We start from the raw sequence: 25,000 nt of genomic DNA, 5'->3' as shown, positions 1-25,000 counted from the left end.
GATTCCATTTTTATCTAGCTTCCAAATCCAAAAATATAATCTGTACGAATAGAGTGACATCAGGTTGCTAGGTGATTGCAAAACCTTTCAGGATATATATCCAACATTCCTATTGGCTTGATATTTATATTTACTCAGTTTTCAATGAGATGGAAACCTCTTGAGAGTAGCATGCTTTTTTGTTGCTTTGTATCCAGCTGATGTTTGGCCTTTAGATCTGTCTGTCGTCTTGTTTCAACACAGAGCTAAAAATTATTAAAATATACGCACAGTTCTATGTTGGCAAATCTGACAGCTTTCTGACTGAAAAATACCCTTGATTTTTTAAATTATCATTTTTTATTTTATCGAGGAAGTGTGGGTATCACTGGCAAGGTCAGTTGATGACAACAAGACAATAAAACCATAGGATACAGGAGCAGAAGTAGGCTATTTGGCCCATCTACCATTCAATGAGATCATGGCTGATCCGATAATCTTCAACTCCACTTTCTTGCCTTTCACACAAACCCCTTAATTCCCTCACTGATTAAAAATGTAATGACTTTAAAACCCTCTGGAGAAAATGTTTCCACAGATTCACTATGTTCTGCAACTCTGTCTTAAATGGGTGACCCCTTACTTTGAGATTATACCCACTGGTCATAAACATTCCAATAAAGAGGAAGTAACCTCTCTGCATCTACACTAACAAGCACTTAAAAATTTTATGTTTCACTAATGTTCTTCTCAACTTCAGTAAGTACAGAACCCGTCAATCCACTCAACCTCTCCTCATAAGAAAATCCCTTGATTCCCAGGATCAATCTGGTGAACCTTCTCTGGGCTACCTCCAATGTCACCAGGACTTTCCTTAGGTAAGGGTGCCAGAACTGTATACAGTATTCCAGCTGTGTTCTGACTAGTACCTTGTATCATTTAAGCAAGACCTCCCTATTTTTATACTCCATTCACTTTGAAATACAGGCCAACAGTGCATTTTCCTTTCCTATTACCCACTGAACTTGAATGTTAGCTTTTTTACCATTCATGCAGAAGGATCCCTAAATCACTTTGTGATGTAGCTTTCTGCAGTCATTGAAATAATATTCAACTCATCTATTCTCTCTACCAAAATGCATAACCTGCCATTTTTCCATCTGAGATAACAAGGTGTGGAGCTGGATGAACACAGCAGGCCAAGCAGCATCAGAGGAGCAGGAAGGCTGACGTTTCGGGCCTAGACACTTCTTCAGATTTTTCCATCTGCAAAGTTTCTGCCACTCACTTAACCTGTCTATATTCCTCTGTTGACTCTTTGTGTCATTCTAACCACTTGACCTCCCATCTATTTTTGTGTCATCTGCAAACTTGCCAACAGTACATTTATGTTTGACATCCAACTTATTTGCATTTGTCATAAATAATTGTGGCCCCAGCACAGATCTCTGTGCCAGTCCACTAGTTACAGGTTGCCATCCTGAAAATGTCTCTTTTATCCCAACTCTCTGTCTTCTATTAGTTAGCAAACCTTCTGTCCAAGCTAGTATATTATCACCAACACCATGGGCTCTTATCTTATTTAGTACACTCATGTGCAATGCCTTATCAAATTCTGTTTGGAAATCCAAATATATTACATCTACTGGTTACCCTTTATCTATTCTGCTTGTTGCCTCCTCAAAGAACTGTAATGAATTTGTCAAACATGAATTCCCCTTCTTGAAGCCACGCAGACTCTGTTTGGTTATATTATGGGTCACTGAATGCTGTGCTATTACTTCCTTTATAATAGACTCTCACATTTTCCCAATAACAGACGCTAAGCTAACTGACCTTTAAGTGCCTGTTTTTTTTATCTCCCTCCCTTTTTTAAATGGACGTGTTATAATGGCAGTTTTTCAATCCTGTTACTTTTCCAGAATCTAAGGATCATTGGAAGATTATGACCAGTGCATCCACTATCTCCCTAGCTACTTTCCTTTAACATCCCATGATGTAATCCAACATGTCTGGGAGACATATCTACCTTTAGCCCCATTAATTTCCCTAAACTTTTTTATCTAGTAATAATTATTGTTTATTTCCTAAACTTTCACCTTAGACCTGAGATTATTTAATATTTTGGGATGTTTTTAGTGTACTCTACTGTAAAGCCTGATGCAAAGTATTTTTTCAATGACTCAGTCATTTCCTGCTTCACCAGTGTTACTTCCCTGGCCTTGTTCACTAAGGAGTCTATGTTAACTTTGGCTTCTCCATATTGGTAATGTCTCTACACTAGTAAGCTAGAGACATTAATGTCTCATACATGTCTACTAATGACCTTTAGGGAAGGAAAACTGACATCCTTACCTCGTCTGGTCTACATGTAACTCTAAACTCAGAGTAATGTGGTTGATTCTTAACTGCCCTCTGGGCAATTAGGGATGGGCAATAAATACTGGCCTCACCAGCAACGCCGTCATCCTGTGAGTAAATAAAAAAACTTTGGGTTGATGATCTGGGGTCATGGGTTCAAATCTCATCGCGATTGCTGGCAGAATTTAAATTCAGTTAATAAAATTAACTGGAATTAAAAGCTAGCCCAGTAATGGTTACCATGAAGCTGTTATCAACTTTTATTTAAAAAAAACTGTCCTAGTTCAGTAGTGTCCTTTATGGAAGGAATCTGCCATCTTGCATGTGACTCTAGATTCGCAGCAATGTGACTAACTCACAATTGTCTTCTGAAACAGCTTAGCAAGCCTCTCGGTTTAAGGGTGTTTAGGATAGGCAACAAATGTTGACCTTGCCAGTGACATTAATATCCCATCAAAGAATTGAAAGAAAAAGATCAGTATTTATTTCTCAACCCTGGTTGTCCTTGAGAAGGTGCTGGTTCACTGAACCTTTTTGGATGTCACTGCAGAGTTAACGAGATTGCTGTGGGTTTAAAATCATAGAAAGGTCCAGGAAAGGAACATTAGTGAACTAAATGCTTTTCCTTTATATGACAATTCAGTAGTTACATGATCAGCATGGAAATTAGGTTTTTATTCCAAATTTGTTTCACTAGCTGAGTTAAAATTTCCCAGATACCCATTTTGGGATTTCTAGATCATTTTCCAAGTCCCTGGAAATATATGTCCATTAACATAGCACTGTCCTATTGTTCATGTTGGATACTTCTTAATTTCTTTAGACAAAGGGCTAGCCAGCAGATTTGGTCGAAAAAAATTGTCATCAGAACATTGGATTCATACAGGTCGTGCACAAGTGAACGTGTGTCAACATAATATCTTTTCACATCCTCAGGATATTCCAAAAGACTTTGCAGCTAATGTGATGTGATTTTTGAAGTGTTGTCACTGTGCTTGGTTGGTAGATCTGAGAGCTAACTTGTATATAGCATGGTCCTGCAAATAACAATGCTCCATGTTGTGTTGGTTAAAAAAATTTCCCTTAGTGTTTTGAATTAGTCCTACAGGACTTTTTTCAGTCTGCATAAATAGATCATCACATACACAGTTTAATATCACAATCAAACCATCTTTATGTGTCATCTAATAGAATCTTGCGATGGTCTAAAGTGCTTCACAGCCAATTCGGTAGTTTTGAGTCAAGACGTTGTCGCGAATAGGAAATATACAATGATGGAGAAGTTCCTTTTTAAGAACCGAAATGATGTGCTGAACTCCTGCAGTGGGGCTTCAACCTGCGACCTTCTGACTTCGAGGCAAGAGTGTTACCGCTGTGCTGAGCCGACACTTTAATTGTGGGATATCTTAAATAACAAAATAACAGTTATTTAAATTCAGGGAGTATGATAACAAACTGCGCAAACAGATGGGCCGTAATCACCAGTATATTTTTGACAGGTGCATCCCTGAACTTTGCTATTAAGCCGTTCAGTGAATCATCTCTCATTGCCTTTGACATTTGAAAGCTTTGGCAGAGTATAGTACTGTGCATGTCATAAACTGTTCCACCAACCTCTCTTCATGGCTAATTAGTTTTAAGATGCAGATGCTGCAGTTGACTTATTTCCCATTCATCCATTCACATCCATGTCTCCCCTCCTTTTCTCTTGCTCCTTCTCTTTTAATGATCTTCTCCACTTACTCATAAGTTCTATACATTTCTATTCTTGATCCCTGTTTGTACTTAACAATGTAATTTAGATTGTACACCTCCAGCACTAAGCTTTCCAGCCAGTGGAGACAGATTTGGGAGAGAGCTGGATGGGAAAGTCCTGACAATTGACATCAGATAGTGATGACAATGCAATGCCACTTCCCCTCAGTTTTCCCTGGCTTGGCACTGAAAGATAGTGAGGAATCACCTCCGATATGCTAGATGGGGAATTAATCAGTTGTTGAGCTCGTTACACTAACTCTGAGGTGGTTTGACGCTGAATCCTGAATTTCCAGCTGTGAAACCTGTTTCCCAAGCTATCAGCAACTGACTAGAGTCACCAAAGTGAATGTACAATAGAAGGAGCTTCTCCTGGTAAGTTGGGCAGGCTTTAATCAGTTGGTCTCAACAATCTAGCAATTTCTGTCACGTAAATTTCCCCAGTCCTGACATTAATTTGAACCTAGTGGCAAATCAAATAGATCTCCAAACATCCAATGGCAGTGACATTACCAACATCGGTAAGTTTTTTTAAAATTCTCTTGTGGGACATGGACATTGCTGGCTGGGCCAGAATTTATTGGCCTATTTACCCTTGAGAAGGTGGTGGTGAGCTGCCTTCTTGAACCACTGCAGTCCAAATGCTGTAGGTTGACCCACATTGCCCTCAGAGAGGGATTTCCAGGATTTTGACCCAGCAGCAGTAAAGGAACAGCAATATATTTCCAAGTCAGGATGGTGAATAGCTTGGAGGGGAATTTGAAGTTGGTGATCCTCCCATATATCCATTGCTCTTGTATTTCTGGATGGAAGTGCTTATGAGTTTGGAAGGTGGTGTCTGAGGATCTTTGGTGAATTTCTGCAGTGCATCTTGTAAATAGTACACACTGCTGCTACTGAGCATCGGTGGTGGAGGGAGGGGAGGCTTGTGAATGTGGGCTGCTTTGTCCTGGATGGTGTCAAGCTTCTTGAGTGCTGTTGGGGCTGCACTCATCCAGGCAAGCGGGGAGTATTCCATCACACTCCTGACTTGTGCCTTGTAGATGGTGGATAGACTTTGGGGAATCAGGAGTTTGGTTACTCACTGCAATATTCCTAGCTTCTAACTGCTCCTGTAGCCACTGTGTTTATGTGGTGAGTCCAGTTGAGTTTCTGATCAATGATAATCTTTAAGATGTTGAAGTGACCAACCATATTGAAGTATTCTCATAGACAGTGAGCCAGGAAATAACAATCATTTCTATGGATGCTGAAATCTTATACACTTCTTTGAAACCCAAATTGAAATAATAACAAAACATTATTGTAATGGGAAGTGTAAGATTTGCATTTAATTGTGTGCAGGCACACCAGAAATTGTTGTTGGTCTCTCATTGATAACAACAGCCATATGGACTGCCATAGTGTGAAGGGCTTGGATAGAGAGAAATTATGTTACATGTGTTCAGGAAGAATTTCTCCTGCAGAAAGTAGACAGCCCTACTGGAGAAGGGACAAAGCTTGACCTCCTCCTGGGAAGTATGATAGGGCAAGTCACAGAAGCGGGTAGCACTTTGGGAGCAATGACTGCAATTCCATTAGTTTTAAAATAGCAGTGGAAAAGGATAGGTCTGGTCCACATGTTAAAGTTCTAAATTGGGACAGGGCCAATTTTGATGGTCTTAGTTAGGAACTTTCAAACGTTGATGGAGGGAGGCTGTTTGCAGGCAAAGGACCATCTGGTAAGTGGGAGGCTTTCAAAAGTGAGTGAATGAGGGTTCAGGACCAGCATGTTCCTGTTAGAGTGAAGGGTAAGACTGGCAGGAATAGGGGTCCTTGGATGACTAGAGTTATTGAGATGAAGAAAAAGCAGGAGGCATATGACATGTAGAGACTCAAGTGAATTCCTTCAGGAGTGTAGCAGATGTCAGAGTACACTTAAGAGAGGAACCAGGAGGGTTTAAAGGGCACACAAGATGACTTTGGCGCGTAAGGTAATGGAGAATCCAAAGAGATTATATAAGTACATGAAGGGCAGAAGAGTAACTAGGGAGAGAATTGTGCCTCTTAAATATCTTAGAATCCCGACAGTGTGGAAACAGGCCCTTCAGTCCAACAAGTCCACACCAACCCTCAGAGCATCCCACCCAGACCCATCCCCCTAAATCTACACATCCTTGAACACTAGGGGCAATTTAGCATGGCCAATCCACCTAGCCTGCACATCTTTAGACTGTGGGAGGAAACCGGAGCACCCGGAGAAAACCCACACAGATACGGGGAGAATGTGCAAACCCCACACAGACAGTCACCCGAAGGTGGAATTGAACCCGGGTCCCTAGCGCTGTGAGGCAGCAGTGCTAACCACTGAGCCGCCGTGCCACCCCAAAAAAATCAACAAGGTCGTCTATGTACAGAACAACAAGAGATGGGTGAGATAAAGTAATACAGTCATAGGGCAATATAGCATGGTAACAGGCCCTTCAGCCCAAACTGGTCCATGCTGACCAAGGTGCCCACTCAGCTAGTTCCAATTGCCCGCATTTGGTCCATATCCCTCTTTCCCATCCATGTACCGATCCAAATGTTTTTTTTAAATGTTGCTATTGTACCTGCCTCAACCACTTTCTCTGGCAGCCCATTCCATATACACACCACTCTGTGCATGAAGAAGTTGCCCCTCAGGTTCTGAGTAAATCTTTCCCCTCACACCTTAAAACTATGTCCTCTGGTTTTCAATTCCCCCTCCCTGGGAAAAAGACTATACACATTCATCCTATCTATGCCCCTCATGGTTTTATACACCTCAATACGGTCACCCCTCAATCTCCTACTTTCCAAGGAATAAAGTCCTGTCCTGGCCAACCTCTCACTGTAACTCAGTCCTGGCAACATCTTCGTAAATCTTCTTTGCACACTTTCCAGTTTGACTATGTCTTTCCTATAACAGGGTGATCAAAACTGTACCCAATACTCCAAGTGCAGTCTCACCAACGACTTATACCATCACCCTCTGCTTCCTACCATCGAGCCAATTTTGAATCCAATTAGTAGATCTCCCTGGATCCCATGTGACCTAAGCTGCATGACTAGCCTGCCATGAAGGACCTTGTCAAAGGCCTTACTAAAGTACATATAGACAACATCCACTGCCCTACCCTCATCCATCCTCTTGGTTACCTCTTCGAATAACTCTAAAAGATTTGTCAGACATGACTTCCCACGCACACAAATCCATGCTGACTAAATTAATGTTCCTCATCAGTATTTACTGTTGAGGAAGGCATTGATGCTAGGTAACTTGGAGAAATAAATAGTGATGGCTTGAAGAGAGTCCACATTACAGAAGAGGAGGTGCTGGAAGTCTTAAAACACCTTAAGGTAGGTAAATCGGCGGGACCTGATGAAGTGTATCCCAGGACTTTGTGGGAAGCTAGGGGGTAAATTGCAGGGCCCCTAGTGGAGATATTTGTATCATCAACAGCCACAGGTGAGGTGCCCGAAGTTTGGAGGATGGCCGTTGTTGTGCCATTATTTAAGAAAGGCTGCAGGGAAATGCCTGGGAACCACAGACTGGTTAGCCTAACGTGTGGTGGATAAATTTTAGAGAGGATTCTGAGAGACAGGATCTCCAGGCATTTGGAGAGGCAAAGACTCATTTAGAATCATCAGCGTGGCTTTGTGTGTGGGAAATTGTATCTTACAAATTCGGTTGAGTTTTTTGAAGGGGTGACTAAGAAAGTAGATGAGGATGGTGCAGCAGATGTTTTTAAAGGACTTTAGCAAGGCCTTTGACAAGGTACCACATAGTACATTGTAGAGTAAGGTTAAATCCCACGGGATCTGAGAGCTAACCAATTGGATACAAATTGGCTTGACGATAGAAGATGGAGTGTGGTGGTAGAGGGTTTTTTTACTGGCTGGAGGCCTGTGACCAGCTGTGTGCCACGGTGATCAGTGCTGGGTCCACTGTTATTCATCATTTATATAAATGATTTGGATGAGAATTTAGGGCGTATGGTTCGTAAGTTTGCAGATGACACCAAGATTGGTATAGTGGACAGTGAAGAAGGTTATCTGGGAATGCAACAAGTCCCTGATAAACTGGGTCTGTGGGCTGAGGAATGGCAGATGGAGTTTAATTTAGATAAATGCAAAGTGTTGTACTTTGGTAAGGCAAACCAGGGCAGGACTTACACAGTCAATGGTAGGATCCTGGGGAGTGCCATAGAACAAAGAGATCTATAGGTACAGGTTCATAGCTCCTTGGAAGAGGAGTCACAGGTAGACAGGGCAATGAAGAAGACTTTTGGCATATTTGCTTTCATCATTTGGGGCTTCAAGTACAGGAGTTGGGACGTCTTGTTGCAACTGCACAAGATGTTGGTGAGACTACATCTGGAATACTGCTTTCAGTTCTGGTTGCCCTACTATAGAAAGGATTTTATTAATCTAGATCGAGGGCAGAAAAGATTTAGAAGGATGCTACCTGGACAGGAAAGTTTGAGTTATAAGGAGAGGTTGGACAGACTGGGACTTCTTTCCGTGGGGCGTAGGAGACTAAGGGGTGACCTTATCAAGGTCGGTAAAAGCAAGAGAGGCATAGATGAGGTATATAGTCAACAGCTTTTCCCCAGGATAGTGGGGCCTAAAGCTAAAGGGCATAGGTTTAAAGTGAAAGGGGAGAGATACAAAAGGGTCCAGAGGAGCAATTTTTTCACATGGAGGGTGGTGTCTGGAATGGGCTGCCGGAGGGAGTAGTGGAAGCGAGTAGTTTCACCATTTAAGAAACATTTAGACAAGTACATGGATGAGATAGGTATGGAGAGATATGAACCAAATGCAAACAAATGTGACTAGTTTAATTGTGAAAACTGGGCAGCATGGACAGGTTGGGCCAAAGGGCCTGTTTCCATGCTGTAAACCTCTATAACTATGACTCTGTGACTCTAAATACTGACTGTTTTATGATCATTTCAACTGCAAGTACCAGGCCGCTGTGTTTGATAGTATTAATTTGAAGTGCACTCTACAATAAAGGTCTTTCAGATGGCTTATCTGAGATCTGTATCGATGATTATCTGAAGAATAAAATTGGTTACTTTAAAAGTCTCATAATTTTACCCTCCTAATTGGATCTAGCATTTTATGTGTGCTTTCAGCCATTGCAATCAAGGACTACTTTAAAACATACTTTCTTAAGAAAGAAAATTGCTTTGAAAATATTCCTTGATGTATTTATTAGCAGTAGCCCCAGTAAAGATTGATTTATATATTTGAAAGTGGGTCCACCACAAAGAAACATATTAAATCTCTGTAAGTTATCTCACCTGTGATTAATCCAATTTACAGAACTGAGTGTTATTTTTATAAAAATATACAGAAATATTATCTGGTTAGGTTGGGGTAAGGCAGTCAGTTTCTCAAAAAGTTAACAAAATAATCATTCAAACTGTTTTGAAAATGTACCAGCTTAATTTTTGGAGCCTCCTCATGGCCTGCAAATTAGTACAAATAGAGCAAACTCCCGACCATGATGAACTCATCCTGGGGACATGGCCTGTTTTATGAGTGGGCCCTGGTTCTGGTGCAGTATTTTTTGAAACTAGCACAGAAACAGAAAACCTCCAGAATCTCAAGTTGCTTTCGTTGAAATGTGTGCTTCAAGTCCACCGAACTCTTGCCCTCGTTACACTGATAACATAGGAACCATGTTGCAAAAATCGAATACAAACAAGAAGGAACGCACCCCAGCCAATGCATTTATCTCACTTCATATGCATGAGAAACTAAACATTTTCTGTTTCCAAACCATAGGTCCAGTGAATTTATTCGTTCATTTCCTCTAATTAACAATTTGATGCTGAAAACCATCATTGGCTTTTCATCCATCCATATCAGCAAGTAGCTGAAAAGGTAGCGGCCTTGATGAGTGACGTCCTTTCAATAGAATCTGGTTTCCCTCAAACAGACTGCAAGTTATTGCTGAGGCAGCTCACTGATTTGTTTTTGTTTTCTTTTGTTCTGTGTTTTTTTGTTGTTGCTGCATTTCCTGATTTCTCTTGAGCCTTGACCTTTATTTTTCAATTTACTTTTCCTCTTCCTGTATTTGCTCAGTATTGGCAGCCCATGATTTACAAATGCTCATACTTACAAATAAGGTACCACAGAGGGGTATATCAGCATTAATTTTAATTTTAAAGATCCAACAAGTGAACATTTCCTCATACTTATGAACAGCTATTTTATTTTGTCCGGCATGGAGCCCTGACCTGTGTACATAGCAGCGTGCTAAGTAATGTTCCTAATTATTCAACTTCCAATTTTTATTTAATTTTGTATTTCCTGCTTCATTACCTTTCCTGTGTCTTTTATTTCTACTATTTTAATTTTCTCACTCTCTTTAGTTTTGTTCTTTCTTCAAATTTAGGTCCTATTCTCAGTAGTCCTGGTTTGATTTGCTTTCACCATGATTTACCAATAGGGTTCTCCACTCCCTTTACCGTGCTCTGACAATCCTGTGTCTTTGTGTTCCACCTCCAAGTAATGGTCGTGGTTCAGGAACGGTACAAGGAAGTTGATAACACTGAAATGATGCAGTGACTGTTGCAGTTCCCAGCATGACTGATATTGGGTTTTATATCTGAAAGGAAAGTTTGTATATGGAGTAAATAATTCCCTACCTTCCGCTGAACCCCGCACTCTCTTTCAACCAGGTTGAATATTGAGTTAAAGCAAAAATATGTGTTACAGTTTACTCCATTGCATGTTACAGGACATGGGTTCTGCACATTCCCGATAATATCTCAGTGAATAACTGACCTAGGCAGACTTGGAATGATGCCAGCTTAAAACTCACAAACTTGCTGCGATTGTGGAGGAACTATTCCCTGTCCTGACGGTGATCTAGTAACACCACCTCGAAGAACACGTATAGGGAAGGTGATTGCTGAGAGGCTCCTAGGGTGAAATAGTTTCCATTATTTAAGACTCAAGCTTTGATAATAATTGTAAGTAGCACCAATAATAAAGTTCTTCACTCCTGTGTGATTATATTCCAGCAAGGAGAAGATACTGGAAGAAGGTAATTGACAAGATGAAAATGATAATAAGTAAACAACACATTACCAAATCAATCAGATCATTTTACGTTCAATTCATTATGTTGGGAAGATTGGATCTGCATTGCATCTGATCTCTCTTATTCTTGCGTGGGATAGGGGCATTGCTGCTAAACTGGACCTGATTGCCCATCCCTCATTGTCTTTGAGAAGGGAGTTCTGAGGAAGGGTCACCCAGCCCAAAACATTGATTCTGATTTTTCTTCACAGATGCTGCCAGACCTGCTGAGCTTTTCCAGCAACTTCAGATTGGGAATGCACTGGTAGTGAAGGTTTCAGCTGTTTGGCTGTGAGATTAGAAATCTCTAACCTGCACTACCTTTCTTCCTTTAAAGGTACTCCTTAAAGCTTACCTCTTTGACCATGGTTTTGGTCACCTACCCTGACATCTCCGACGTAGCTCAATGCCAAATGCTGTTTGATAATGTCATTGGGAAGTATCATGAGGAAATAATGTCAAAAATGCAAATAAATAGTAATGCATGTCAAAGTAAGTATTTGCAATTGTTCCAAGAGGAGAGGTGAATGAGAAGGGCTTTGCTTCCAAATGGAAGGATGTCTGAGCTCAAGAGTGAACAGCTTTCTTATTAAACCCATGGAAGCAAGTGGGACTTTATTTAACTCTCTTCAATGTAGATATTTTATATTACAGTGAGACCATGTGGAAAGTATAATCTGATAGCACTTGAGCTTTAAGATATGAATCATCTAAATTCTTCTTAAACAATAGAGGATTTTTATCATTTAAACTATCTTCTTGCATTTTTGTTTAATGTTTCTGATTAAAAAAAATAGTTATTGCAAGTAGGCAAATCCTCCTGTGAACCTAAGCATGTATTATTTGCAATCACACAAGTCAGGAGTGTGAAGGAATACTCCCCACTTGTCTGGATGAGTGCAGCCCCAACAACACTCAAGAAGCTTGACACCATCCAGGACAAAGCAGCCCGCTTGATCGGCACCACATCCACAAGCATCCACTCCCTCCACCACCGACGCTTAGGAGCAGCAGTGTGTACCATCTACAAGATTCACACCATATATTTGCAAACTAAAGATAATCGTCCAGTTTGTTTTGCAGACAAAATAATATATTGAAGTTGCAAGGCAGCAAGATTTTGATGCTATACTTCCTAAAAGCAATAAAGCTAGAATTGGATTGTTCACAGTGTTGAAGATAAACAGAATGCTGGAAATGCTCAGCAGATCAGACAGCTTCTGTGAAGAGAACTGATGAATTGACATCTTGGGTTGAACCCTTAGTCAAGATTGTAGGTGATTACCATTCCTTTTCAAGTAGATTTCTCACACAGTTTGAAAATCAACGTGATCAAACATTCTTTCATGATGTATGGATCTCCAGTTAAACTTACAGACATGAAAGCTTTCTCAGGACCAAATGAATTAATAGCCTCTGAAGCGAGACCGTTGATCATCCTTGATTAGTGAAATAATAGTGGGGAATATTGCATATCCTATTTAATGAACAGATGTTCGCATTTAAATATATTTCAATTATCTGTTGATGTTTTGACTGTATATTAGCAGCAAGAATAAAACTGCTGTAGAATAAATAATTTTCAGAACAGCAGTTTCTACGTGCCCTGTTGAAACTTGGTAACAATTTCCTTTTTCCCTCTCAGATTAATAAAATAATACAAAATGAAACTCAGGAATGTCCCTAGCTGAAAGCTGCCAGTAATAGAGAGCTGTTTGAAAATATCTGTATAATTTAAACAGAATTCAAAGGCGAGAATACAAGAGCAGGGAAATACTGCCGAGGCTGTATTAGGCTCTGCTCAGACCGCATTTGAAATATTGTGAGCAGTTTTGGGCCCTGTATCAAAAGAAGGATGTGCTGGAGTTTTAGGGGGACCAGAGGAGGTTTACAAGAATGATCCCAAGGACGGAGCGTGTGTTACATGAGGAGTGATTGAGGACTTTGGATCTGTACTGTTTGGCAGGTAGAAGGATGAGGGAAGATTTGATTGAAACTTATAGAATACTGAGAGGCCTGTATAGAGTGGACGTGGACAAAATGTTTCCATTAGTAGGAGAGACCCGGACCATAGGACACAGCCTCAGGGTGAAGGGACGGCCCTTTAGAACTGAGATGAGGAGGAATTTCTTCAGCCAGAGGGTGTTTAATCTGTGGAACTCATTGCCACAAAGTGCTATGGAGGCCAAGTCATTGAGTTTATTTAAGACAGAGATAGACAGGTTGTTGATTAGTAAGAGGATCAATGGTTACAGGGAGAAGGCAGGAGAATAGGGTTGAGAAACATATCAGCCATAGTTGAATGGCAGAGCAGAATTGATGGGCCAAATAGGCTAACTCTGCTCAGTTATCTTATGATCTTAATCCTGTATTTAAATGTACAGAGAACATTCCACTGTAAGCATTCTAAATCCACATCATATGTTTGCAATCCTCCAAAAATGGTATCCATATCAGCACTTTTTAAAGAATATTTATTTTTATATATATTTATATATATATATATATATATATATAGAATTATTTTTGAGAAATCTGATGAAGAGTTAGGACCACAGCCACGGAAAGAGTGAATCAAACCTATAATCTTCTAATCCGTAATCAGACACACTCTGCACTGTGCCATTGGCCTTGTGACAAGTGAAACTATGCAATTGTATGTATGAAATCTTGTAGTAATCACTGTGTTGAAATTAAGGGCAACAATTATATTAGAATACATGTGTTGCATGACTAAAGAATGTTATTAAGTATTTGCTATTCTTGATAAATTGTAAATTTATCACACACACATATAATAGAAAATAAATTATGCAGCAGTGTGACTGTTGGCAGTCAATATTAAAAGTTGTATGATGTGATCGCGCACTAGTTTATCCTTCATTGTAGATTAATGTTTTCCCTGTTTCTGAACTGCAGCTGAGCAGAATTCAAAAAGGGAAACTGGCAGCTTTAATTAGAAGCAGAGTTTGGTTTGGTGACTTGGGTTACCAGTCATTTATCTAATATTACATGGCTTTTCCAACCTGGCCACTACCCAAGTAATAAATTTATTTGCTTGTGTAGAACCTGAGAGATTTAGTCAAGCAATTCGATGAAGGAGATTAAAATTGTGCACGCCATATAAATCAGTTACAGCATATTTTCCACACTGCTGTGTTCTTAAGGTAACTTTCACGTGATCACTATTTCAAGAGCTGAAACAGTTTTGTACAGGTTATATTTTGGTTTTGACTTTATTTTGTTGTTGCACTAAGTAATGGTTAGAAATCTGTCTCACGTGCAATATTAAAAATTTGAAGCCAATTTAAATACAGCTGTTGCAGGTTCAATGGTTTTCTGAAGTAGGGCAGGGCTTTTCCTCCAGGCATTGAGCAACCACTATCAGGATGAATTTTTTTTTATCACTCATGGGATGAGAGCATCAATAGCTAGGCCAGCATTCATTACCCATCCCTAATTGCCCTTAAGAGTCAACCACATTGCTGTGGGTCTGGAGTCACATGTAGACCAGACCGGGTAAGGGTGGCAGATTTCTTTAGGACATTGATGAACCAGATGGATTTTTCTGACAATTGGCAATGGAATCATGTCATCATTAGACACTTAATTCCAATTTTTTTTAAATTGAATTCAAATTCCACCATCTGCCATGGTAGAATTCAAACCCAGGTGCCCAGAATGTTATGGAGACAGTAAGGGCTGCAGATACTGGAAGCTAGAGTCAATAAACGAGGAGCTGGAAAAGCACAGCAGGTCAGACAGCATCCGAGGAACAGGGAAGTCAATGTATCATAATTCATGTTTCAGCTCCATATTTATTGTCTCCAGAATGTTACCAGGGTCTCTGGATTATTAGTCCAGTGCTAACAACACTACTCCATTGCCTCCATAAATGGGAGTCAGAAATCTGCGCTATATGGGAAACAGCCATATCCAAATTGGCCAATCAGTGGCCACATAGTGGATTACCATGTGATTAAGGATGACTGGTAGGTAAATGGGAAGCTCTCCAGCACTGAGCAGAAACTTGCCTTTCTGAGGGGGAAGGAGAGAGTGGGATTGTTGAAAGATGCAGGTGCCCTTTGTAGAAGAGGCAGCTGGATCTCTAAGGGTCTGAAGTCAGCTTCTCACAGCAGGCCTCAAATCGGGTTTTATACCTTGCCCTAATTGGCTAGCCACTACTTGCTGGAAGTAGCCACACTTCTTCCCAAAATACCACCCCTCCAACACCACATCCCCATCCAATCTCCAGGGAGCTACAGACATCAAGACTGAGGAAGACAATTCAGCCCCCCATCTGCCTCAGCAATTCAATAAGATCATCTCTGGTCTGACTGTGACCTCAAATCCACACTCCCCACCAATCCCAATCATCTCAAGTTTTTGTCTTATTTGGCAATGCCACCAGGTATTGTCCACTCTGAATTGCCCTTGTGAAGGTGATGATGAACTGCCATCTCAAATTGTTGCATTCAGTGTGGTAGAGATGCTGTTAGGAAGAAGTTCCAGGACTTTTATCTGGGCACAATGATGAAATGGCAATTTATTTCCAATTCAGGCTGTTGTGTGATTGGAGGATCCTGACAAATGGTAGTGGAATGTGCCTGTTTCCCCTATCCTCCTAGATATTAGAGGCGATGAATTTGGTAGGTGCTCTTAATGAAGCCTTTGCGGATTGCTGCAGTGCATCATATACTTGGTAAAATCCAGCATTACTGTGTGTCAGTAGTGAAGTGAGTGAACTATTAGAGTGATGGATGGTGTGCCAATCCAAAAGAATGTTTTGCCCTGGATGGTGTCGAGTTTCTTGAATTGCTGTCGTCAAGGCAAGTGGAGAATATTCCATCACACCCCTAACTTGTGACTTGCAGATGATAGACAGACTTTTGGAAGTGGGGAATGTTGATTATTCACAATGGAATTCCCAGCCTTAGACTTTTTAAAATGACAGAATTTATGCAGTTGGTCTAATTAAATCTCTGTTTAGTGATGACTCTAAAGATGTTTAGGGTTTGATTCATCAATGATAATGCCAACAAATATCAAAGAATGTTTTTGGATCCTATCTTGTCGGAGACATTTGTGTCATGAAAATGTTATTTGCCATTTGCCAATCAAAGATAGAGTATGAACTAGCTGCTTGAAGTCACAGACTGCTTCATTATCGAGGAGGTTCAAATGGAACTGAATACTGTGCGATCAGCAGTGATAGAAGGAACGTCATTGTTAAAGCAGTTGAAGATTGTTAAACATAGGTAACTACCCTGAGTTACCTGAGGTCTCCTTTGGTGCAGCGGTAGTGTTCCCTCCCTCTTAGCCAGGAGACCTGGGTTCAAGTCCCACCTATTCCAGAGATGTATAATAACATCTCTGAGCAGGTCGATTAGAAAATACTTTCCCTGAGGAATTTGCTCAGTGTTGAGATGTGTGACCTCCTACAACCATACCATTTCCTTTTCAGTTTAGTATGACTGTAGCCAGTGGAGGGTTTTCACTCTGATTCGCATTTATTTACATTTCACCAGGACACCTTGATACCACACTCAATCAGATACTGCCTTGATGTCAAGGTCAATTACTGCCTCTTCAACTTCTGAATTCATCTGTTTAGTTCATGTTTGGAGCAAGGTCAGGAGGTGAGTGATCCTAGGAGAATCGAATCTGACAATCAGTGAGCAGGTTGTGCTGAGTTGGTGCCATTTGTTAGCACTGTCGATGACACCTTCCATCACTTTGCTGATGATCGAAAAGAAACTGATGGAGCAGTAATTGCCTAGATCGTACCTGTGCTTTTTGTTTTTGGTAGTCAGACATACTGAGGCAGCTTTTCACATTCCTGGGTAGGCACCAGTTTTCTTAGTGTAGAAAAATGATTTTTGTAAAGTGCATGGCTAGTTCTGGAGCATGTGATCACCACCTCACAGGTATGTTTTTGGGAACCATAGCCAATGAACTCAGTACATGATTAGAGTGAATGCAATTGACTGAAGCCTGGCTTCTGTGATAGCTCCAGACCTCACTACAGCCATGTTCCCAAAGATGGAAAAAGATGCTGAGTTCAAACCGTAAGATAAAAGTGACTCCTGTTGACATCAAAAGCTTGAAATGGATCATCAGTTCAGCATTTCTTTCTGAAATTAGTTGTGAACATTTTCGCCCTGTCTTTGCATTCGCCTCCAGGAAACTGCTATTGCTGAAGATGGTTCATACAGCCTCCTCCACTATTCATTGATGTGGCTGAATGACAGAATTTTGATCTGATCTATTTGTTGTGGAATCACTGAGCAACATCTTTCACATCTTGTTTCCATGGTTTGGCCAAAATCCAGCCCTGTGGTGTCACTTCACCAAATTGGCATTTGGAAAACTAGAAAATAAGAGCAGGAATAGGCCATTCAGCCTTTTAAGCCTGCTCCATTGCACTAGGATCATGGCTGATCATCCAACTCAGTCCCCTGTTCCCACTTTCTCCCCATACTCTTTGATGTCTTTAGCCCTAAGAACTATATCAAAGTCCTTCTTGAAATCATATAATGTTTTGGCCGCACCCACTTTCTGTGGTAGCAAATTCCACAGGATCAGTCTCTGGGTGAAGACATTTCTCCCCACTTCAGTCTGGTTTGGGCAGCACAGGATATCAGTGGTTAACACTGCTGCCTCATAGCACCAGGGACCCGGGTTTGATTCCAGTCTCAGGCGACCATCGGTGTGGAGTTTGCACATTCTCCCCGTATCTGCGTGGGTTTCCTCTGGGTGCTCCAGTTCCTGCCCACAGTCCAAAGGTGTGCGGGTTAGGGTGGATTGGCCATGGGAAATTGCCCATAGTGTTCAGGGATGTGCAGGATTATGGGGATAGGGCAAGGTGTTGGATTTGGGTGGGATGCTCTTCAGAGGGTCATTGAGGACCCAATAGGCCAAATAGACTCTTTCCACGCTGTAAAGATTCTAAATAACCCACCCTGTATCTTAACCTGTGACCCCTGGTTCTAGAACTCCATTTTTAACAAAATCTGGTGTTGCTCTCCTATACTCCTTATTGAATCAGAGATGGTCTTTTAGCTTGACAGTAATAGTAGATTGGAGATATGATAGACCATTGAGATTACAAATATGGTGGAGTACAATGTTGCTGATGATGGCCACAGGACTTGATGGATACCCAGTATTGAGCTACTAGATTTGCCTGAATCTATCTTGTTTCACAACCCAGTGCTGGGTATCCTCAGTGTGACTAAAGAGTTTGTCTCCATATTGATTGTGTAGTGGTTACTCCTGTCAGAACTCTCATCTATCACAAATTGGTGAAGATGAGGCTAAGACAGAGATGTTTCTCTTGTGTTGGATCCCTCACCCTTTGCATCATCCCCAGTCAAACAGGTGTAACCTTTAGGACTCGGTCAGGATTGGTGCTGCAGACCCACTCCTGTTACAGGGCATTCTGTGCCCTTGCTACCTTCAGTGCTTCCTGCAAGTGGTGTTCAACATGGAGGAGCAAATATTCTTCAGCTGAGGGTGACTGGTAGGTGATAATGAGCAGAGGGTTTTCTTGCCATTTTTTGACATGATGCCATTTGGTCAGAGTCAATGTTAAGGACTCCTGTGTAGCTGCTCCTTCCTGACTCTGTAACACTGTTAAGAACATAGAAAAGTACAGCACAGTACAGTCCCTTCGGCCCACGATGTTGTGCCGAACTTTTACCCTAAACCTAAAGTCTATCTATCCTCCACCGCTACCTTATACTATCATCCGGAAGCCTATCTAATAGCCGCTTAAATGTCCCTAATGAGGCCGACTCCATTGTTACCTTTGTTGGGTTTGACTTCTGCTGGGACCTGTCAGACAATATCTGTGGGTCCTCCGGTGCCCTGCTTGACTATGGTTCTCCCAGTTTTGATCATGAGAGCTGTTGGGTTGGCTATCTTTGTCACGTTTGCTAGGTTAGTGTCTGGTGGTCAATTTTCTTTCATTCCTTTAAACTTTGATCCCTTTGAGTGGCTTGCTGGGTCTTTTGGGGGGGCATTTCGGAGTCAACCACATTTCTGTGGATGTGGGGGCACGTTTTTTCCCGAGGAGATATTAACGAACGTGTAAGTTTTTACAACAATCCAGTAATTTGTTGGCCATCATTTCTGCTTCTTCATTTTTGTTACCGGATTTCATTCTGTCTAATTAACTGAATGGAAATTCCTCAGCTGCCTCAGTGGGATTTGAAATAATGTTTCTGGGCTATAGTTCAAGCTGCTGGATTTATGAATCCAATAACGTAATCAGTAGCTACAATTCCCCTTTTTATTAAATAGTTAATACAACCACCTCTGTTTTTTGTAGCCATTTCATTGTTCCTGACATTAGTGTTGGGTTTTTTTTGCAAAATATCTGAATTTTAATCATTTGATTTCTCCCCCGCTATCCTCAGCCTGCTCTTCCTCTTAAAAAGCATAGGACCAGATGTTATAGGGGTCTGAATTACATGGGCTTTGCCAGGATTGGTGGCAGAATTGTGTGTGAATTCCAGTGAAGCCTCTCTTACAGTCGAGAGCAACAGGCTGCACCTTTTATGCATTTGCCAGCGAAGTTTCTGAATAGGCACCTGCAATTCGCCAATTACAGGTGAATTATCACTTGTGAAACATCTTATTATTGCCACAACAGCCTTAGTAGCCAACTTCCTACCTGAGTAAAGGTACTGAGCAAGCTGGACACTGAGAATTCTCAACATGGAGGTCCAGAGCAGCTACCTGGTGACTTCAGCTCACTGCCTCCTCTAAAAGACCTCCATGTTATTACCAGACACCAACATCTCAGGGCACACTCCATGGGCACCAGCCACATGCACCCCACATCCAAGGACATTGGCACCTGATGTGTGCCAACCTCTCAGAGCCTTTATGGCATATCTCCAATCCATTTACAGGATGTTTCTGCACCTTAGTGCTGACCTGGTAACTCTCACTATAACGCTGCAACAAGGACACTGTCTGCTCAGGGACACACTCCTAGCTTAGGGACTGCACCAGGCTGGATCTCTGGGCTCCCTGCTCACTGACATACCAGTCACTCACAGCATCCCTTTCCTTTCTGCACATTGCCTGCTCAGCCAGAGGTGGATGGCTGTCATGACTTGTGTCTTGTCTTGTGTTTAGCTCAGCTTGAAAGGCAGAAAGGTGGTCATGGTTGTCAGCAGACATCAGACAAGTTAAGGGAGTGAGAGGGAGTCTTTGACATCGCAACATGATAAGTTGAGGATATCATCTGATATCAGTCCATTGGCTTGGACACAGTCTGGCAGCTACTCATGTCATTCAGAGTCAGGACACTGTCCGTGTAAAGGGTGAGGAGCCGAGTGTCAGGCAACATACCAAGCCTCTTGGTGTCTCCTGCCCTACTGAGGGCTGCTTTCCTCCAGGAATGAGAGACAGGCAGATATTAAGGGAGATAAAAGTGGGTGATATAGCTGTTAATGTTGGTGCACATGGAGTGAGTGGATGGGCAGCACAGAGGGTATGCACGGTCGGTGGGGGGGGTGGGGGGGTTGGGGGGGGGTGAGAGTGAGTCGGAAAGGTATTGCAGTCAGTAGTGAGAATGGTAGAGCATGAGCCTTGGTGGGAGTTGGATACAGAGACAGAGAGAGTGTGAGATATCAGAGAGAAGATGATGGGATTTAGCTGGCAGATGGAGAAGGTCATCAACCTCTTTCCTACAGGGCTGGGCATTCCTCCAGATACTGAGACTGCCCTGACCCAGGTGGCACCCTTTCAAGAGGCTTGGCACGGTCTGGTGTCACGGCCACCTCTGCTGGAATAGAGAATGTCCTGCCTGTGCCCCACCCTGTCCAGCAGCATACCCGTCTGCCCTTGTGTGCCATGTACAGCAAATGACAAGTTCCGTGCTGAGTAGCTCTGGACTGATGGCTCTAATGTGAGAGCACAACAGGTTTTTAAATTTGACACTGGCGCCAAGGAAGCCAATCAGTTACAGATATCTGAGGAGCGGCAAGTTATTCGCAGCATGACATGTGGTAGAATGGACTAGGATCAGATGACAGGCTGCTGGAAGTGCAGAATCAGTGATCAAGGCGGTAAGTTTGGTGAGTTATGGTGAGAATTGTCAGGTGAGGAACCCTCCATTGAACGTGACACAACTTGCACGTAGCCAAAAAATTCAGCCCATATCTAAATAAGCTAACCCTAGGATTTATTCATTCAAGCTTTACAAACTTGACAACACAAATAAGTTTCAGCACTACAAGTAAACTGAACTACATTGGACCAGTCAGAGGAACTTATTAAAAGTGGAATAAACCAATGTCTTTGGAATGAATGTTTGTTGGTCTTGCCCTTTCTAGTACAATCTCAACATCCCATACTGTGCATGCTCCCTATTACTGTAAAAACGTGATTAAGTGGATTGGTGAACAAGTCCTGTCACATGCTGTAACCTTTTAGAATGAAATTACATTGTAGGAGGTATTCTCAGACACTCTAACAAAATTATGAATGTGTTCTTTTAAAATCACTGTTGCAACTTAGCTATACAGAAGAGGAAATTTTAGATTGAATGATGCTTAACACTGGCTTGAAAACTTAATTCCTTGTCAATTATAATGATATATAGGAAACAACTTCAAAATTTCTCAATACAGAATATACTTGAAGAAAGATAAGGTTTGCTGTTGTGTTTTGATCAGTAGGCCAGTAGTTCAGTCGAATGGAGCAGGGCTATTTGCACTGTATCAGTAATTGGCATCAATCACAGAGAACTGTCACTTACTGGTCCCTCTTTTCTTTCAGCAGACGAAGGGTGTGAGGATGAGGAAGAAGCAGGGAAACTGCAGAATGGAAAAGAAAGGAGTGAGTGTATTAAACAAAATTGGTCTGTCTTGGGGATTTTCCACAAAGTTTGCTTTAAATTTTTTGATTAACTTGCTGTGTGGAAATGTTGACATTGGATAAATGAAGTTAGTCTGCTCTAATAGCAGGCATTGGCACAGAAAGAAGGATAATGCCTGGATTGGTTAGTTAAATCTGATGTTAGAAATATCACTACAAAAATGCCATCCAGACAGTCTCACACCTCTGGTGAAACACAAATGCAAAAGGCAACGGCTTAAGTGTTTGAGCCTATTTTCACCAGATGTAGAGTCATAGGGATGTACATAGAGATATTAATTCATTCTTTAATAATTAAATTTCTTTCTAAAATATTTTCAAACTGAACCCAAAACAAGATTGTACAGCTGTTTTGTAGAACAATTATATTACAATATTTGTCCGAATTTTTCTTTCTTCATTTGGCTTTCAAATAATGGTAATTAAAGCTGAACAAGTGGTGAATTCTCACAATAATACCTTTAACATTCTGATTCCAAACAAAAAAATGGCATCACCTTTCACAGGTGGCTCCTTAAAGGGACAGAATACAAATCCCTAACAATTATTTAATTAATTTGCATTTCACGAAAAGAACAAACAAAAGAAACAAAAGAGATTGGCACAGGAATAGGCCCTTTGGCCCTCCAAGCCTGTGCCAATCAACATGCCTTAACTAAAGTAAAAAACAAACCTTCTGCCGTCATTCAGTCTGTATCCCTCTATTCCCTCCCTATTCATATAACCATCCAGATGTCTCTTAAATGTCGCCAACCTGCCTGCTTCCACCACCTCCTCTGGCAGTGCTTTCCAGGTTCCTACCACTCTCTGCATCAAAAACTTCCCTTGCACATCTCCCTTAAACTTCCCCCTCTCACCTTGAACCTGTGGCCCCTTGTAATTGAAATTTCAACCCTGGGAAAAAGCCTCTGACATTCCACCCATAACTTTGTAGACCTCTATCAGGTTCCCTCTCAGCCACCACCTTTCCAGTGAAAGCAATTCTAGGCTTTTTCACCTTTCTTCATAGCCAGTTCCCTCGAGACCAGGCAACATCCTGGTGAACCTTCTCTGCACTCTCTCCAAAGCTTCCACATCCTTCTGGTAGCAGGGAGACCAAAACTGCACACACTACTCCAAATGCTGCCGAACAAGCGTTTTATACAGCTGCACCATGGTTTGCCAACTCTTGTAGTCCATGCCCCAGCCGATGAAGGCAAACATGCCACGTGTCTTCTTATTCACCTTGGCCACCTGCGTTGCTACTCTTAGGGAACTGTGGACCTGCATGCCCAGACCCATCTGTATGTTAATGTTCCTAAGGGTTCTGCCATTTACAGTACAATTCACGCCTAAATTTGATCCTCCAAAATTGATCCTCCTCGTGTTTGTCTGCATTAAACTCCATTTGCAATTTCTGTGCCCAAGTCGCCAATCTATCTATATCATAGAATGCTGTATCCTGTTGTATTCCTTTCACAATCATCGGCTGTATCAGCAACTCCACCAATCTTCATGTCATCTGCAAACTTACTAATCAGACCACCCACATTTTCCTCCAGATCGTTTATATATACTACAGACAACAGAGGACCTAAGACTGATCCCCGTGAAACACCACTAGTTACCGGTCTCCATTCTGAAAAACTCCCTTCCACCTCTACCCTCTGTCTTCTAAGACCAAGCCAGTTTTGTATCTATCTGGCCAGCCCACCCCGAATCCCATGTGATTTTAGTTTTTGTACCAATCTGCCATGTGGAACTTTGTCAAATGCGTAACTAAAGTCCATATAAACCACATCCACAGCTCTTCCTTCATCAATTATCTTTGTCACCCTTCAAAAAATTCAATCAGGTTGGTGAACATGACCTTGACTATACAAAACCATGCTACCTGTCACTAACTCATGCATTTTCTTCCAAATGTGCAGATATTTTGTCCTCCAAGAGCTTCCCCACCACAGGCATCAGGCTCACTGGCTAACTTGTTTCTTTTATCCTGGAAAATTGAAAGAATAAAATAAAATCTCAACACTAATTACTTTATATAGATCCAAAACTACATTATTAAAGTGACACAAGCACACTCAATAATCGCTTCCACATCTAAATGTATCCCTATGTCGGAAACTCCAGAGAGAAAGAACTACAAACTTTCAACTGGTTTAAAATCTTCACCATCATGCAAATATATATTAAACAACATCCAACAACCAAGAAAAAACAATACACAAGAGCAGATCACAGAGGGTTAACATTTAGTTGAATGACTTGCAGACTCTATCGGAAGTCATATTTAAACAGAAAAGAATTGTGCACAATGAAAATGTACAAACCAAGCTTTGTATGCTCATGCACAAGTTTGTATTTATTTTCCCCTTTTACTGTTTATATTCCAACATATATTTTTACCTTTTCCTAATCATTTTCTTCAAATCCAGATTTTTTCTGATGTTCCAACATGGCTTGTAGTTTGGTTGGAGTGAGAGATACAGAATGTTTTTTCTTTGTGATCAGAAGCACTAGTTGAAAGGGGACCTTGTCTCGTCTTATCTGAGCAGTCACCAGTACCTTCTGCTAGGCCTGTTTCCCTTTAAGACTGAACATCTGAATTTCCTCGTGACGTCCTTCACCTGGTTCTCTTAACACATTATCTGGCATCATACATCTCCTGTTTCAGCTTTTATTGGAGCTGCTGTTACTCAGCAACAGTAATGTTTGCGTGCAAAGACTAGATGTGCTGTGCTATTGCATTAAGTTCAGCTCCTAACCTCTAAATTCTGATCTGACCTCTTTCAACCATTTATCTCCTGATCTATCTGCTCCAGTTGTTCTTTTTCCTGTGTCAGTCTGGCTCACTCGGGTTTGCCTGACTGACACATATCAAGGCAACATTTATACAAAATCACCAATCCTTTCTTCTCTTTCCCTACAG

General features: G+C 41.4%; 1 protein-coding gene across 1 annotated transcript in view; it reads left to right on the top strand.

The window, feature by feature from the left end:
* Positions 1-25,000, top strand: part of LOC109915833 (dystrobrevin beta) — a 432,998-nt gene that overhangs the window by 390,257 nt on the left and 17,741 nt on the right. Inside the window, exon 14 of the mRNA XM_048597128.1 lies at positions 21,988-22,047. Within this exon, the coding sequence (XP_048453085.1) occupies positions 21,988-22,047 (60 nt within the window). The remainder of the gene's footprint in view (positions 1-21,987; positions 22,048-25,000) is intronic.

The sequence above is a fragment of the Rhincodon typus genome, chromosome 5 (assembly GCF_021869965.1).
Source record: "Rhincodon typus isolate 14 chromosome 5, sRhiTyp1.1, whole genome shotgun sequence".
Taxonomy (NCBI): Eukaryota; Metazoa; Chordata; class Chondrichthyes; order Orectolobiformes; family Rhincodontidae; genus Rhincodon; species Rhincodon typus.
This window is presented reverse-complemented; position numbering and strand designations above follow the sequence as displayed.